Source organism: Oreochromis niloticus, linkage group LG3, assembly GCF_001858045.2.
Source record: "Oreochromis niloticus isolate F11D_XX linkage group LG3, O_niloticus_UMD_NMBU, whole genome shotgun sequence".
Classification (NCBI taxonomy): Eukaryota; Metazoa; Chordata; class Actinopteri; order Cichliformes; family Cichlidae; genus Oreochromis; species Oreochromis niloticus.
This window is the reverse complement of record NC_031967.2, coordinates 17,438,256-17,454,546: the sequence shown is the minus strand read 5'-3', so window position 1 is coordinate 17,454,546 and position 16,291 is coordinate 17,438,256. Positions and strand designations below refer to the sequence as shown.

The 16,291-nt window shown below is 36.8% G+C and overlaps 2 protein-coding genes across 2 annotated transcripts; both read left to right on the top strand.

Annotated features, from left to right (window-relative positions):
* The first annotated feature begins 2,754 nt into the window (after positions 1–2,754).
* LOC109199835 (macrophage mannose receptor 1-like) lies at positions 2,755–5,910 on the top strand. The gene is made up of 3 exons (XM_025905573.1): positions 2,755–3,202; positions 3,369–3,725; positions 5,020–5,910. Exons 1-3 carry the CDS (start codon positions 2,956–2,958, stop codon positions 5,364–5,366), a joined length of 951 nt encoding a protein of 316 aa, XP_025761358.1. The 5' UTR covers positions 2,755–2,955; the 3' UTR covers positions 5,367–5,910.
* A 4,017-nt stretch (positions 5,911–9,927) lies between these two features.
* Positions 9,928–12,966, top strand: LOC109199834 (macrophage mannose receptor 1-like). Its single transcript, XM_019355163.1, has 3 exons — positions 9,928–10,284; positions 10,451–10,807; positions 12,088–12,966. Exons 1-3 carry the CDS (start codon positions 10,038–10,040, stop codon positions 12,432–12,434), a joined length of 951 nt encoding a protein of 316 aa, XP_019210708.1. The 5' UTR covers positions 9,928–10,037; the 3' UTR covers positions 12,435–12,966.
* The last annotated feature ends 3,325 nt before the right edge of the window (positions 12,967–16,291 follow it).

Sequence of the window (16,291 nt, the reverse complement as noted above, 5' to 3'; positions counted from 1 at the left end):
ATTGCACTACAAATGGGCAGTCTGTATTTCTGTATTTCTGTCATTTTAGATATTTTAGTCTGTGTTTCTGAATATAAAGCAAAAAGACTAAAAATACATTCTCTTTTATCCTTTTACTGTCTCATATTTCCACCTTCATAACATTTATTGTCAGTTTATTACAAACCTCTAATGGTTTTTATCCTTAATTCTTTCATTTAATGACAAAAATGACCACTCATATGTGAGCTGACAGAGATGTTTAAGGCATAGCTCCCCTAGATACGTTACAACCTGCTGAACAAGTATTATTAAAGAACAGGATGAAATAATAAGAAAATGCTTGTGATCACATTTAAAAAAATATATATTCGAGGTCATTTTGCAGACGACTGGAGTTTGTGGGAAGTTTTCTGAGCTTATGGCTCATTTGCTCACATGTTTGTCTTGTAATCATTTCAGAGAAATTTGCATTAAAAATTTAAATATGATCCACACTGGGAGGATTTATAACTTTACACGTACAGTGAAAAATGTGTTCATGTGAAAATTAAGATAATCTCTTAATGATGATAGTTACTGAAAAACAGTCATATTCTCCAACATGTGTGGGAAGGTTCAGAGACATTAGACTGTAAGTGACGACATCCAATAATAACAAAAGTCATTTAAAATGAAAAATAAGAAATAAAACGCAAATTATCCACAGATTCAGGTCTTATTTTATCAGCAGTGTTTCAGTGTTTACATGCAAAAGTAAGAAGATTGTAAAGTGGTACAAAGTGACATCAAGATAAAACACTCAGGTAAAGAACAAGCTCACAATAAAAATATACTTATTTTCATAATTTCTAATATTTCTGCATGTAAACGATCTAAACCATCATCAGATTTTTCATTCGTGAAAGTATATGATGAGAAGTCAGTTCAAAAACAAGAAACAACAATAAAATTATACAGTCTTACAATTATTGAGGAAAAAGCTATTTTCCTGTTTCCTGTTTGCTCTAAAATAAATAATATGCAACAGAATACAGCTTTCATATGTGTAAAAAACTCCCTCCGTCTTGATCTTTCTGAAAGCAGCAGCAGTATTTTAATAGTTAAATCCCAATCTTTGCATAATGAGCTCTCTGTGTTTGCTTTTATTTCAGTATTTACTTGAACACTTCGAGGAAAGAGGCCAAATTAGACGAAGGACCGAACGACTAACCAGATGTAAGTTTGAAATCTGTAATTCATTACATGTTTTGGGCTATGCAGACAGAGCTGCTGTGTTTACTGCTCTTTATTTCTTTCATGCTTCTGTTTGTTTATGTTTATATATATTTATATATTTTCAAAATCCATTTCTAAGATGTGCAGCAGACTGGATTTAAAAGAAAAGCACCTTTAAACCGAAGAATCAGCCTTAATATAATATCAGTTATGTTAAGCAGAGACTCTTTCATGCATGCAGACTAGCAGAGAACACAAATGTAGCAGCTCCTGACCTCAACAACAAGACACCTCTGTGTTAGTACAGCGTGGAGTATTTTTACAACAGTGGTAACAGTGACAAAGGCTAATTCTATGTTTTGATGTATACATGAGTGATGTAAAACATTTACAATATTTACTTCTACACACACACACACACACACACACACACACACTCTATCTGTGGATGGATATGCAAACTTCCTGGACTTCCTGTGACACAAGTTACATAAACAGGTTGTTTTATTGCTCTATTTTGAGTATGCTTTTGCATATTTTATACATCTTGCATTCATCTTTGTTATCTTTTATCTTTGATATACAGAGCTCTGTCATGGTGTTGGGTCAGCTGACTCCATATTTGGATTTTCTGTAATTCAATTGTTGGTTTTGAGAAGTGAGTTTGGTTCTTAGACTCTGTAAATTATGCTTTTATTCCCTCTCTGCTCCTTTAGTCATCGCTCTGTATCTCCTTATAGTCTATAACGTCTCTGTCTGTGTTTATGCTTCCTGTTTTATTGAGTGTCGCTTTCTTTGTCTCGTCCGTTGTGATTCAGCCGTCTCTGCTTCTCCTAATATATATTGTGCCAGTGTGTCTTTGTCAGAGTATCCAGTGTAGTTCTTCTTTCCTGTGTCGTTAGTGTTTCTAAGTTCCCGTGTGGTTCCTGGAGGTTTACAGTTTGATTTCACCCTTTGGATGTTTGCTGCGTTTGTTCTTCTGTTGCCATCAGTTGAATAAATGGTTCACTTCCTGTTAAACTCTGCTGCCTGCTCGTGTCTGCATTTGGGTCCAACTGAACTTCCAGTCTGTACACCCAGATTATAATGATGATTATAACCAGACCATCTATGAAATGAAACATGATTTCATTATCTAATGAAATATTTATTTAATCCGGCAGATTAAACATGCAGTGGAGTCTCTTTCTTCTGATTCTGATGGGTAAGTGGAAAATCTCCCCACCATGTCTTCAGTTCTATTTTATTCATTTCTTAATATATTTTATTTTAGTTTATTGCTGTAATTCTTTCCTGTTGATATTTCCATTATGTTCCTTTTTGATGATGTCTTTCATTTTAGTCTCTCCTGATTGAGTTTCCCTATAGAGATGATGTTTGTCTTCCTGGTGTGTATTTTGTTGATTCCTACAAACTTACCTTGTGTTTTTTGTAATGTCTTGTCTCCTTGCTTCTGTATTATCTTTGTTTTTCCAGTTGATTTTCATCTATTTGTTTTATCTGCACACATTTGTCTTTCTCTCATTGACAAGATCACTGAGCTCAGAGTCACACTTGTGTTGTAGACTGTTTATCTGTGAACCAGTGAGTTTGATTTGATAATGCAGCATTATTGCTAATATTTTACTGCTTTTAGGGCAGTGTTTCTTCGCCACCTGTTACCCGTATAAGTACCACTTTATTAGAGAAAACAAAACCTGGGAAGAAGCACAGAAATACTGCAGAGAGAATTATGCAGACCTGGCCAGCGTGTTCGACATGGCAGACATGGTGAGACTGCGTGAATCTACAGAGTATGAAGGTAAAGCCTGGATTGGACTGTTCAGCAACCCAGGAAAAGAAAACAGGATGTGGCATTGGTCTCTGCCAGGGGTGAAATACACTGAACGTGAAACCGGATGGGGACGTTCTGAACCAGGTGATCTACATGAGAACTGTGTGAAGACAAGAGGAAACTGGACACATGCCATATGTGAGAACACTTTGTGGTTCATCTGCTACGATGGTGAGAATATGTGGATAATAGTCTGACTTTCTAATATAACTGATCTGAAAGAGAAATTGAGAAAAAGTATGTTTGAGGACTCGTACAAATTATGTTTCTTTGTGTATTTCTTCAGATGTTTGTGGTGATGCAAATTTTGTTTTGTTTTGATGTTTTTGCTTAACAGGAAAGAAGAGAGACGGTAAATCGATCCATTTGATTAAGAAGATGATGACCTGGACAAAGGCTCAGAACTACTGCAGAGATCACTACACTGACCTGGCCAGTGGACTCGATCAGGCGGATGGGGAAGAATTTAAGATCCTCAATAAGTCTCAGGGCTCTCTGATGAATGTGTGGATCGGCCTGTTCAGAGACACCTGGAGGTGGTCAGATGGAAGTAATTTCTCTTTCAGGCACTGGAATATGGAGTCATTTTATGACGGACAAAACAACAAGAAATGTGCTGTGACTCTGTTAAACAGATCAGGAAAATGGAGCTCTGATGAATGCAACAAGAAAAATCCTTTCTTCTGTTATGATGGTGAGTTTCTACTAAGATTAATCTGATTTATTTTTCCCTGTAATAGGAGCATCACTAGACTTAGAAGATCCAAGGAATTGTCTGTAGAGCTCTGAGACAGGCTTGTGTTGAGGCACAGAAACATTTCTGCAGCATTGAAGGTCCCAATAAGCACAGGGTTCTGTAAATGGAAGAAGTTTGAAACCACCAAGACTTTCCTACAGGTGGCCACCTGACCAATTAGAGAGTTTGAGGTAGAAAGGCCTTAGTCAAGGAGGTGATGGTCTCTCTGACAGAGCTCCAGCATTGCTCTGTGGAGAGAGGAGGATCTTCCAGAAGGACAAGCATTTCTGAAGCACTCCAACAATCAGGCCTGTTTAGTAGAGTGAGCAGACTGAAGCCACTCCTCAGTTTACCAAAATGCACCTGAAGGATGCTCAGACCACGAGAAATAAAATTCTCTGGTCTGATGAAACACAGATTGAACTCTTCACTCTGAATGCCAAGCATCACGTCTGGAAGAAACCAGGTACCACTCATCACCTGACCAATACCATCCCTACAGTGAAGCATGGTGGTGGCAGCATCATGCTCTGGGGATGTTTATCAGCAGCAGTGACCGGGAGACAAGTCAGAGTCGAGGGAAAGATGAATGCAATGTACAGAGACATCCTTGATGATAAGCTGCTCCAGAGTGCACCGGACATTAGATTCACATTAGGTTCATTTTATACAGGACAAGCCCCCAAGCACACGGCCAAGATAAAAACAAGTGGCTGCAGAACCACTGTAAAGGTCCTCAAGTGACCAGATCTCTGCAGAGATCTGAAAATGGCTGTGCACCATCCAACCTGATGGAGTTTCAGAGGTTGTGCAAAGATGAATGGGAGAAACTGCCCTAAAATAGATATGCCAAGCATGTAGCATCATACTCAGGAAGGCCTGAAGCTTCAAGTATTGACAAAGATGCTTCAACAAATTGTAAATACTTACATACTGTACATGCCATATTTTTGTTTTTGATTTGCAGGAATTTCAAACAAATTTTCCCCCCACTTTTTCATTTTGGGGTATTGTGTGCAGAACTTTGAAGTGAACAAGCAATTTAATCTATTTAGGAATAAGACTGTAACAGGACAAAATGTGGAACTGTGAATGCTTTCCAAATGCACTGTATACACTTAAACTAATTAAGTATACAGCAAAAGGAAGTGAAAAACTACAATGTTTTATTGTGTACTGTCTGTATTTAAGGTAAAGTGGAACATAAGCTGCTGTTAACAAGACTTAACTGAAGTTTGATGGTTTCTGACAGATAAATTGATTCTGATCAATGAAAACAAGACCTGGGAGGAAGCCTTAGATTACTGCAGACTGAACCACACTGACCTGGTCTCCATCACTAACCCTCACCAACAGAGAGTGGTTGAGAGGAGAACCAAGAATGCCAGCAGTCCCTACGTATGGGTGGGACTGCGCTACACCTGCGTGATGAATCTGTGGTTGTGGATCAGTGACAGAGTAGTCTGCTACGAGAACTGGGCTGATAAAGGAAAGATTGATGAGTGTCATAGGTGTGCAGCTATGGAAAGAGGAGGACGGTATCAGTGGGTCAGTAAAAGTGAATATGAGAAATATAATTTTATTTGTTCTAAACAATAAGCTTTAAACCTCTCTGACTCACTGCAGGTTAATTATTGCAGCAGAAATAATTGATTTTTATCAAGCACTGAATGTAGAAAGATGAAAAAACAATAATAATATTGCAGTGAGTCACCTCTATGTTTTATATTAAGAACCAAAATATGGATTAAGGGAGAAGAAAGAGAGACTGTATCCAAGATTATAAAAGCTATATGAAAAGAGTGGCTACACAGTTTTTGTTTTAGGGTCTTGTATGTGTTATTTACACAAAACATTATAGCATGTTGTGTTAGCATATTAGCAATGAAAGCAAAGAGGAGGAACTGACATCATGTCCAGTTTCAACCAACACGATTAACATCTATGAAAAATGTTTAACCAGCTGTTTAATACTGTTTAATTTAAGTTATATCCAAGTGTGTTTGTATGATGATTAAAAGACGCTTTTTAGAGATAAGTGGTCCTCGTAGCCATATTATAATCATGTGTTTAAAGTAAACCTCAGTCTTAACCATCTGCAGCAGTAATATTGATCCATATAACACTGATGGGGAACATGTTAATGCAGAATAAATACTTTTACTTTTAATCATTTTTTGTATACCTTGCCAATAATAAAGTTTTATGTGTATTGAGCTGTTTTCATTGGGTTTTATTGCTTCTATTGCTAAAGGAATGGTTGTTAAAATAAATTCTCCAACATGTGTCATTGTCAGCTAATAATAAATATTTAACTACACATGTAATACAGTTTTATTATTCTTTAACCCTGGAAGGAGTTAGTCAGTACACTGTGTTTTAATGCGGTCCAGTTTGTCTCGTTAAAGAGTGCAGGAAGAGTTTTTTTCCTTGCTGAAAAGTCACGTCACACCCCTGAAGTAAAGCATAATATTCATATAAATTGGGTAAAGAACAAAGAAATGTCTCTCAAAGAGATGATGTCATTCAGTTTCAATAACAGCTAAATAACTTCTATAACCTCATGGCTACATTCAGCGTTTCAGAGCAATGTTTTTAATGCTTTTACTTTTCATTGGAGGAAAAGCACAGCCAGACTGATGCATTCATGCAAGAATAGACTGCTCAGGAATAACATTGATGCCAAAAACAGGATGTTAAGGCCATTACTGGCAGAGCTGGTGGGTGAGCAAAATAAGAAACAAACCTGAAGTCTTTTTCTGAGCCCTGATAAGTTTTCACTTGGCTTTGCCTCCCTCTACTGTCTGCACACCTGAACACTCACAGGGCTCTTACTGTTTGTTTTTTTTTAACCGCAAACAGAAAGAGAAATATTTTTTAAATCAAATGACTGACAAAGTGCTGATAGCAGTGGAGTTACGTTAAATAAGAGAAACAACAAACTTTATGACACCCTTGATGCTAAAAAACACTGTAGGACACTGTTAGATAACCTCTTCCCTTTATAGATGAAACCATAATTTTAAAAATCAGGTTATCTTTGTCTAATATTAACATTTGGTTGATGATCTGAAACATGTAACAAATATGCACAAAATTAAGAAATCATTAAAGGAGAAAACACTTTTTAACAGCACTGTATTTCCTCCAGTAACAGTCTGAGAGAGCAGCATGCACAGCATACAGCTCCTGTTCTTATGTGACTACATGCTTTAAAATCTAATTCACTTCACAACATGTCGTAACAAGTTACACTGTATCTTTTCCCTTTCATATACTGCACCTTGATCCTCAGGATGTTTACCTGAGGATTGCACTACAAATGGGCAGTCTGTATTTCTGTATTTCTGTCATTTTAGATATTTTAGTCTGTGTTTCTGAATATAAAGCAAAAAGACTAAAAATACATTCTCTTTTATCCTTTTACTGTCTCATATTTCCACCTTCATTACATTTATTGTCAGTTTATTACGAACCTCTAATGGTTTTTATCCTTAATTCATTCATTTAATGACAAAAATGACCACTCATATGTGAGCTGACAGAGATGTTTAAGGCATAGCTCCCCTAGATACGTTACAACCTGCTGAACAAGTATTATTAAAGAACAGGATGAAATAATAAGAAAATGCTCGTGATCACATTTAAAAAAATATATATTCGAGGTCATTTTGCAGACGACTGGAGTTTGTGGGAAGTTTTCTGAGCTTATGGCTCATTTGCTCACATGTTTGTCTTGTAATCATTTCAGAGAAATTTGCATTAAAAATTTAAATATGATCCACACTGGGAGGATTTATAACTTTACACGTACAGTGAAAAATGTGTTCATGTGAAAATTAAGATAATCTCTTAATGATGATAGTTACTGAAAAACAGTCATATTCTCCAACATGTGTGGGAAGGTTCAGAGACATTAGACTGTAAGTGACGACATCCAATAATAACAAAAGTCATTTAAAATGAAAAATAAGAAATAAAACGCAAATTATCCACAGATTCAGGTCTTATTTTATCAGCAGTGTTTCAGTGTTTACATGCAAAAGTAAGAAGATTGTAAAGTGGTACAAAGTGACATCAAGATAAAACACTCAGGTAAAGAACAAGCTCACAATAAAAATATACTTATTTTCATAATTTCTAATATTTCTGCATGTAAACGATCTAAACCATCATCAGATTTTTCATTCGTGAAAGTATATGATGAGAAGTCAGTTCAAAAACAAGAAACAACAATAAAATTATACAGTCTTACAATTATTGAGGAAAAAGCTATTTTCCTGTTTCCTGTTTGCTCTAAAATAAATAATATGCAACAGAATACAGCTTTCATACTTGTAAAAAACTCCCTCCGTCTTGATCTTTCTGAAAGCAGCAGCAGTATTTTAATAGTTAAATCCCAATCTTTGCATAATGAGCTCTCTGTGTTTGCTTTTATTTCAGTATTTACTTGAACACTTCGAGGAAAGAGGCCAAATTAGACGAAGGACCGAACGACTAACCAGATGTAAGTTTGAAATCTGTAATTCATTACATGTTTTGGGCTATGCAGACAGAGCTGCTGTGTTTACTGCTCTTTATTTCTTTCATGCTTCTGTTTGTTTATGTTTATATATATTTATATATTTTCAAAATCCATTTCTAAGATGTGCAGCAGACTGGATTTAAAAGAAAAGCACCTTTAAACCGAAGAATCAGCCTTAATATAATATCAGTTATGTTAAGCAGAGACTCTTTCATGCATGCAGACTAGCAGAGAACACAAATGTAGCAGCTCCTGACCTCAACAACAAGACACCTCTGTGTTAGTACAGCGTGGAGTATTTTTACAACAGTGGTAACAGTGACAAAGGCTAATTCTATGTTTTGATGTATACATGAGTGATGTAAAACATTTACAATATTTACTTCTACACACACACACACACACACACACACACACACACTCTATCTGTGGATGGATATGCAAACTTCCTGGACTTCCTGTGACACAAGTTACATAAACAGGTTGTTTTATTGCTCTATTTTGAGTATGCTTTTGCATATTTTATACATCTTGCATTCATCTTTGTTATCTTTTATCTTTGATATACAGAGCTCTGTCATGGTGTTGGGTCAGCTGACTCCATATTTGGATTTTCTGTAATTCAATTGTTGGTTTTGAGAAGTGAGTTTGGTTCTTAGACTCTGTAAATTATGCTTTTATTCCCTCTCTGCTCCTTTAGTCATCGCTCTGTATCTCCTTATAGTCTATAACGTCTCTGTCTGTGTTTATGCTTCCTGTTTTATTGAGTGTCGCTTTCTTTGTCTCGTCCGTTGTGATTCAGCCGTCTCTGCTTCTCCTAATATATATTGTGCCAGTGTGTCTTTGTCAGAGTATCCAGTGTAGTTCTTCTTTCCTGTGTCGTTAGTGTTTCTAAGTTCCCGTGTGGTTCCTGGAGGTTTACAGTTTGATTTCACCCTTTGGATGTTTGCTGCGTTTGTTCTTCTGTTGCCATCAGTTGAATAAACGGTTCACTTCCTGTTAAACTCTGCTGCCTGCTCGTGTCTGCATTTGGGTCCAACTGAACTTCCAGTCTGTACACCCAGATTATAATGATGATTATAACCAGACCATCTATGAAATGAAACATGATTTCATTATCTAATGAAATATTTATTTAATCCGGCAGATTAAAGGTGCAGTGGAGTCTCTTTCTGCTGATTCTGATGGGTAAGTGGAAAATCTCCCCACCACATCTTCAGTTCTATTTTATTCATTTCTTAATATATTTTATTTTAGTTTATTGCTGTAATTCTTTTCTGTTGATATTTCCATTATGTTCCTTTTTGATGATGTCTTTCATTTTAGTCTCTCCTGATTGAGTTTCCCTATAGAGATGATATTTGTCTTCCTGGTGTGTATTTTGTTGATTCCGACAAACTTACCTTGTGTTTTTTGTAATGTCTTGTCTCCTTGCTTGTTCTGTATTATCTTTGTTTTTCCAGTTGATTTTCATCTATTTGTTTTATCTGCACACATTTGTCTTTCTCTCATTGACAAGATCACTGAGCTCAGAGTCACACTTGTGTTGTAGACTGTTTATCTGTAAACCAGTGAGTTTGATTTGATAATGCAGCATTATTGCTAATATTTTACTGCTTTTAGGACAGTGTTTCTTCTCCACCTGTTACCCGTATAAGTACCACTTTATTAGAGAAAACAAAACCTGGGAAGAAGCACAGAAATACTGCAGAGAGAATTATACAGACCTGGCCAGCGTGTTTGACATGGCAGACATGGTGAGACTGCGTGAATCCACAGAGTATGAAGGTAAAGCCTGGATTGGACTGTTCAGCAACCCAGGAAAAGAAAACAGGATGTGGCATTGGTCTCTGCCAGGGGTGGAATACACTGAACGTGAAACCAGATGGGGACGTTCTGAACCAGATGATCTAAAGGAGAACTGTGTGAAGACAAGAGGAAACTGGACACATGCCAACTGTGACAAAACTATGTGGTTCATCTGCTACGATGGTGAGAATATGTGGATAATAGTCTGACTTTATAATATAACTGAACTGAAAGAGAAATTGAGAAAAAGCATGTTTGAGGACTCGTATAAATTATGTGTCTTTGTCTATTTCTTCAAAATGTTTGTGGTGATCCAAATTTTGTTTTGTTTTGATGTTTTGCTTAACAGGAAAGAAGAGAGACGGTAAATCGATCCATTTGATTGAGAAGAAGATGACCTGGACAAAGGCTCAGAAATACTGCAGAGCTCACTACACTGACCTGGCCAGTGGACTCGATCAGGCGGATGGGGAAGAATTTAAGACCCTGAAGCAGCCTAAGGACTCTCCGATGAATGTGTGGATTGGCCTGTTCAGAGACACCTGGAGGTGGTCAGATGGAAGTAATTTCTCTTTCAGGCACTGGAATATGGAGTCATTTTATGACGGACAAAACAACAGGAAATGTGCTGTGACTCTGTTAAACACATCAGGAAAATGGAGCTCTGATGAATGCAACAAGAAAAATCCTTTCTTCTGTTATGATGGTGAGTTTTTACTAAGATTAATCTGATTTATTTTTCCCCGTAATAGGAGCATCACTAGACTTAGAAGATCTAAGGAATTGTCTGTAGAGCTCTGAGACAGGCTTGTGTTGAGGCACAGAAACATTTCTGCAGCATTGAAGGTCCCAATAAGCACAGGGTTCTGTAAATGGAAGAAGTTTGAAACCACCAGGACTTTCCTACAGCTGGCCACCTGACCAATTAGAGAGTTTGAGGTAGAAAAGCCTTAGTCAAGGAGGTGATGGTCACTCTGACAGAGCTCCAGCATTGCTCTGTGGAGAGAGGAGGATCTTCCAGAAGGACAAGCATTTCTGAAGCACTCCAACAATCAGGCCTGTTTACTAGAGTGAGCAGACTGAAGCCACTCCTCAGTTTACCAAAATGCACCTGAAGGATGCTCAGACCATGAGAAATAAAATTCTCTGGTCTGATGAAACAAAGATTGAAGTCTTAACTCTGAATGCCAAGCATCACGTCTGGAGGAAACCAGGTACCACTCATCACCGGACCAATACCATCCCTACAGTGAAGCATGGTGGTGGCAGCATCATGCTCTGGGGATGTTTATCAGCAGCAGTGACCGGGAGACAAGTCAGAGTCGAGGGAAAGATGAATGCAATGTACAGAGACATCCTTGATGATAAGCTGCTCCAGACCGGACATTAGATTCACATTAGGTTCATTTTATACAGGACAAGCCCCCAAGCACACGGCCAAGATAAAAACAAGTGGCTGCAGAACCACTGTAAAGGTCCTCAAGTGACCAGATCTCTGCAGAGATCTGAAAATGGCTGTGCACCATCCAACCTGATGGAGTTTCAGAGGTTGTGCAAAGATGAATGGGAGAAACTGCCCTAAAATAGATATGCCAAGCATGTAGCATCATACTCAGGAAGGCTTGAAGCTTCAAGTATTGACAACAAACTGTAAATACTTACATGCTGTACATGTCATATTTTTGTTTTTGATTTGCAGGAATTTCAAACAATCTTTTTTCCCCCACTTTTTCATTTTGGGGTATTGTGTGCAGAACTTTGAAGTGAACAAGCAATTTAATCTATTTAGGAATAAGACTGTAACAGGACAAAATGTGGAACTGTGAATGCTTTCCAAATGCACTGTATACACTTAAACTAATTAAGTATACAGCAAAAGGAAGTGAAAAACTACAATGTTTTATTGTGTACTGTCTGTGTTCAAGGTAAAGTGGAACATAAGCTGCTGTTAACCAGACTTAACTGAAGTTTGATTGTTTCTGACAGATAAATTGATTCTGATCAATAAAAACAAGACCTGGGAGGAAGCCTTGGATTACTGCAGACTGCACCACACTGACCTGGTCTCCATCACTAACCCTCACCAACAGAGATGGGTGGAGAAGAGAGCCAAGAATGCCAGCAGTCCCTACGTATGGGTGGGACTGCGCTACGCCTGCGTGATGGATCTGTGGTTCTGGATCAATGACAAACTAGTCTGTTACGAGAACTGGGCTGATAACGGAAAGATTGAGGAGTGTCATAGGTGTGCAGCTGTGGAAAGAGGAGGACGGTATCAGTGGGTCAGTAAAAGTGAATATGAGAAATATAATTTTATTTGTTCTAAACAATAAGCTTTAAACCTCTCTGACTCACTGCAGGTTAATTATTGCAGCAGAAATAATTGATTTTTATCAAGCACTGAATGTAGAAAGATGAAAAAACAATAATAATATTGCAGTGAGTCACCTCTATGTTTTATATTAAGAACCAAAATATGGATTAAGGGAGAAGAAAGAGGGACTGTATCCAAGATTATAAAAGCTATATGAAAAGAGTGATTACAGTTTTTGTTTTAGGGTCTCGTATGTGTTATTTACACAAAACATTATAGCATGTTGTGTTAGCATATTAGCAATGAAAGCAAAGAGGAGGAACTGACATCATGTCCAGTTTCAACCAACACGATTAACATCTATGATAAATGTTTAACCTGCTGTTTAATTTAAGTTATATCCAAGTGTGTTTGTATGATGATTAAAAGACGCTTTTTAGAGATAAGTGGTCCTCGTAGCCATATTATAATCATGTGTTTAAAGTAAACCTCAGTCTTAACCATCTGCAGCAGTAATATTGATCCATATAACACTGATGGGGAACATGTTAATGCAGAATAAATACTTTTACTTTTAATCATTTTTTGTATACCTTGCCAATAATAAAGTTTTATGTGTATTGAGCTGTTTTCATTGGGTTTTATTGCTTCTATTGCTAAAGGAATGGTTGTTAAAATAAATTCTCCAACATGTGTCATTGTCAGCTAATAATAAATATTTAACTACACATGTAATACAGTTTTATTATACTTTAACCCTGGAAGGAGTTAGTCAGTACACTGTGTTTTAATGCGGTCCAGTTTGTCTCCTTAAAGAGTGCAGGAAGAGTTTTTTTCCTTGCTGAAAAGTCATGTCACACCCCTGAAGTAAAAGATAATATTCATATAAATTGGGTAAAGAACAAAGAAATGTCTCTCAAAGAGATGATGTCATTCAGTTTCAATAACAGCTAAATAACTTCTATAACCTCATGGCTACATTCAGCGTTTCAGAGCAATGTTTTTAATGCTTTTACTTTTCATTGGAGGAAAAGCACAGCCAGACTGATGCATTCATGCAAGAATAGACTGCTCAGGAATAACATTGATGCCAAAAACAGGATGTTAAGGCCATTACTGGCAGAGCTGGTGGGTGAGCAAAATAAGAAACAAACCTGAAGTCTTTTTCTGAGCCCTGATAAGTTTTCACTTGGCTTTGCCTCCCTCTACTGTCTGCACACCTGAACACTCACAGGACTTTCACTGTTTGTTTTTTTTAACCGCAAACAGAAAGAGACATTTTTAAAATCAAATGGCTGACAAAGTGCTGATAGCAGTGGAATTACATTAAATAAGAGAAACAACAAAATTTATGACACCCTTGATGCTAAAAAACACTGTAGGACACTGTTAGATAACCTCTTCCCTTTATAGATGAAACCATAATTTTAAAAATCAGGTTATCTTTGTCTAATATTAACATTTGGTTGATGATCTGAAACATGTAACAAATATGCACAAAACTAAGAAATCAGCAAAGGAGAAAACACTTTTTAACAGCACTGTATTTCCTCCAGTAACAGTCTGAGAGAGCAGCATGCACAGCATACAGCTCCTGTTCGTGACTACATGCTTTAAAATCCAATTCACTTCACAACATGTTGTAACAAGTTACACTGTATCTTTTCCCTTTCATATACTGCACCTTGATCCTCAGGATGTTTACCTGAGGATTGCACTACAAATGGGCAGTCTGTATTTCTGTATTTCTGTCATTTTAGATATTTTAGTCTGTGTTTCTGAATATAAAGCAAAAAGACTAAAAATACATTCTCTTTTATCCTTTTACTGTCTCATATTTCCACCTTCATTACATTTATTGTCAGTTTATTACGAACCTCTAATGGTTTTTATCCTTAACTCATTCATTTAATGACAAAAATGACCACTCATATGTGAGCTGACAGAGATGTTTAAGGCATAGCTCCCCTAGATACGTTACAACCTGCTGAACAAGTATTATTAAAGAACAGGATGAAATAATAAGAAAATGCTCGTGATCACATTTAAAAAAATATATATTCGAGGTCATTTTGCAGACGACTGGAGTTTGTGGGAAGTTTTCTGAGCTTATGGCTCATTTGCTCACATGTTTGTCTTGTAATCATTTCAGAGAAATTTGCATTGAAAATTTAAATATGATCCACACTGGGAGGATTTATAACTTTACACGTACAGTGAAAAATGTGTTCATGTGAAAATTAAGATAATCTCTTAATGATGATAGTTATTGAACACTTTCCCACACATGTTGGAAAGTTCAGAGACATTAGACTGTAAGTGACGACATCCAATAATAACAAAAGTCATTTAAAATGAAAAATAAGTAATAAAAAGCAAATTATCCACAGATTCAGGTCTTATTTTATCAGCAGTGTTTCAGTGTTTACATGCAAAAGTAAGAAGATTGTAAAGTGGTACAAAGTGACATCAAGATAAAACACTCAGGTAAAGAACAAGCTCACAATAAAAACATACATATTTCCATAATTTCTAATATTTCTGCATGTAAACGATCTAAACCATCATCAGATTTTTCATTCGTGAAAGTATATGATGAGAAGTCAGTTCAAAAACAAGAGACAACAATAAAATTATACAGTCTTACAATTATTGAGGAAAAAGCTATTTTCCTGTTTCCTGTTTGCTCTTAAATAAATAATACGCAACAGAATACAGCTTTCATATGTGTAAAAAACTCCCTCCGTCTTGATCTTTCTGAAAGCAGCAGCAGTATTTTAATATTTAAATCCCAATCTTTGCATAATGAGCTCTCTGTATTTGCTTTTATTTCAGTATTTATTTGAACCCTTCGAGGAAAGAGGCCAAATTAGACGAAGGACCGAACAATTAACCAGATGTAAGTTTGAAATCTGTAATTCATGCTCTATTTTGAGTGTGCGTCCTCTAGACCTGGGAGGAAGCCTTGGATTACTGCAGACTGCACCACACAGTGGAGACCATCACTAACCCTCACCAACAGAGATGGGTGGAGAAGAGAGCCAAGAATGCCAGCAGTCCCTACGTATGGGTGGGACTGTGCTACGCCTGCGTGATGGATCTGTGGTTCTGGATCCATGACAAACGAGTCTGCTACGAGAACTGGGCTGATAACGGAAAGATTGAGGAGTGCGGTGTGCAGCTATGGAAAGAGGAGGACGGTATCAGTGGGTCAGTAAAAGTGAATATGAGAAATATAATTTTATTTGTTCTAAACAATAAGCTTTAAACCTCTCTGACTCACTGCAGGTTAATTATTGCAGCAGAAATAAGTATGATTAAAAATTATTATTTAAAGCTTACCATGTTATAAACATTTTTTTTCTGGATGTGATCTATTATTCTAGACAGCTCAGTCTTAACCATCTGCAGGAGTTAAATTGATCCATATAACAGAAGAAATACTTTCACTTTTAGTCATTTCATGAATTACTTTCTAATAATAAAGTATTATGTGTATTGAGGTGTTTTCATCTTGTTGTTTCTTTTGCTAAAGGGAATGGTTCTCAAATAATGTCCTCCAACACTCATCATTGTCAGGTAATAGTAAATATTTAACGACAGAACTAAATAAATTAAAAAAATTAACAGTTATTTAATCAGGAAGGAATGCGGAAAGGTGAGTGACGAAACGTTTCTCCCACTGAAAAAGCTACATGCAGATGCAGATGAACAGAATCAACATTTTGGATTTAAGGTCATTTTTGTGAGAGTTTGCCTGTGAGTCAGAAATAAATCAAATCTGGTCAGTTGTAATTTTTGAACCTTGTTGTTGCCTCCCTCTAGTGTCTGTATCCTGAACACCTACAGGGCAGATAACCGTTAAACCTGTTTCAC

Bases quoted from the DNA above. Each gene is read 5' to 3' on its own strand.
- LOC109199835 (XM_025905573.1), top strand. From the start codon at position 2,956: ATGGCAGACATGGTGAGACTGCGTGAATCTACAGAGTATGAAGGTAAA. The intron at 3,203-3,368 runs GTGAGAATATGT...TTTGCTTAACAG, and splicing joins GTGGTTCATCTGCTACGATG to GAAAGAAGAGAGACGGTAAA. The intron at 3,726-5,019 runs GTGAGTTTCTAC...GGTTTCTGACAG, and splicing joins TCCTTTCTTCTGTTATGATG to ATAAATTGATTCTGATCAAT.
- LOC109199834 (XM_019355163.1), top strand. From the start codon at position 10,038: ATGGCAGACATGGTGAGACTGCGTGAATCCACAGAGTATGAAGGTAAA. The intron at 10,285-10,450 runs GTGAGAATATGT...TTTGCTTAACAG, and splicing joins GTGGTTCATCTGCTACGATG to GAAAGAAGAGAGACGGTAAA. The intron at 10,808-12,087 runs GTGAGTTTTTAC...TGTTTCTGACAG, and splicing joins TCCTTTCTTCTGTTATGATG to ATAAATTGATTCTGATCAAT.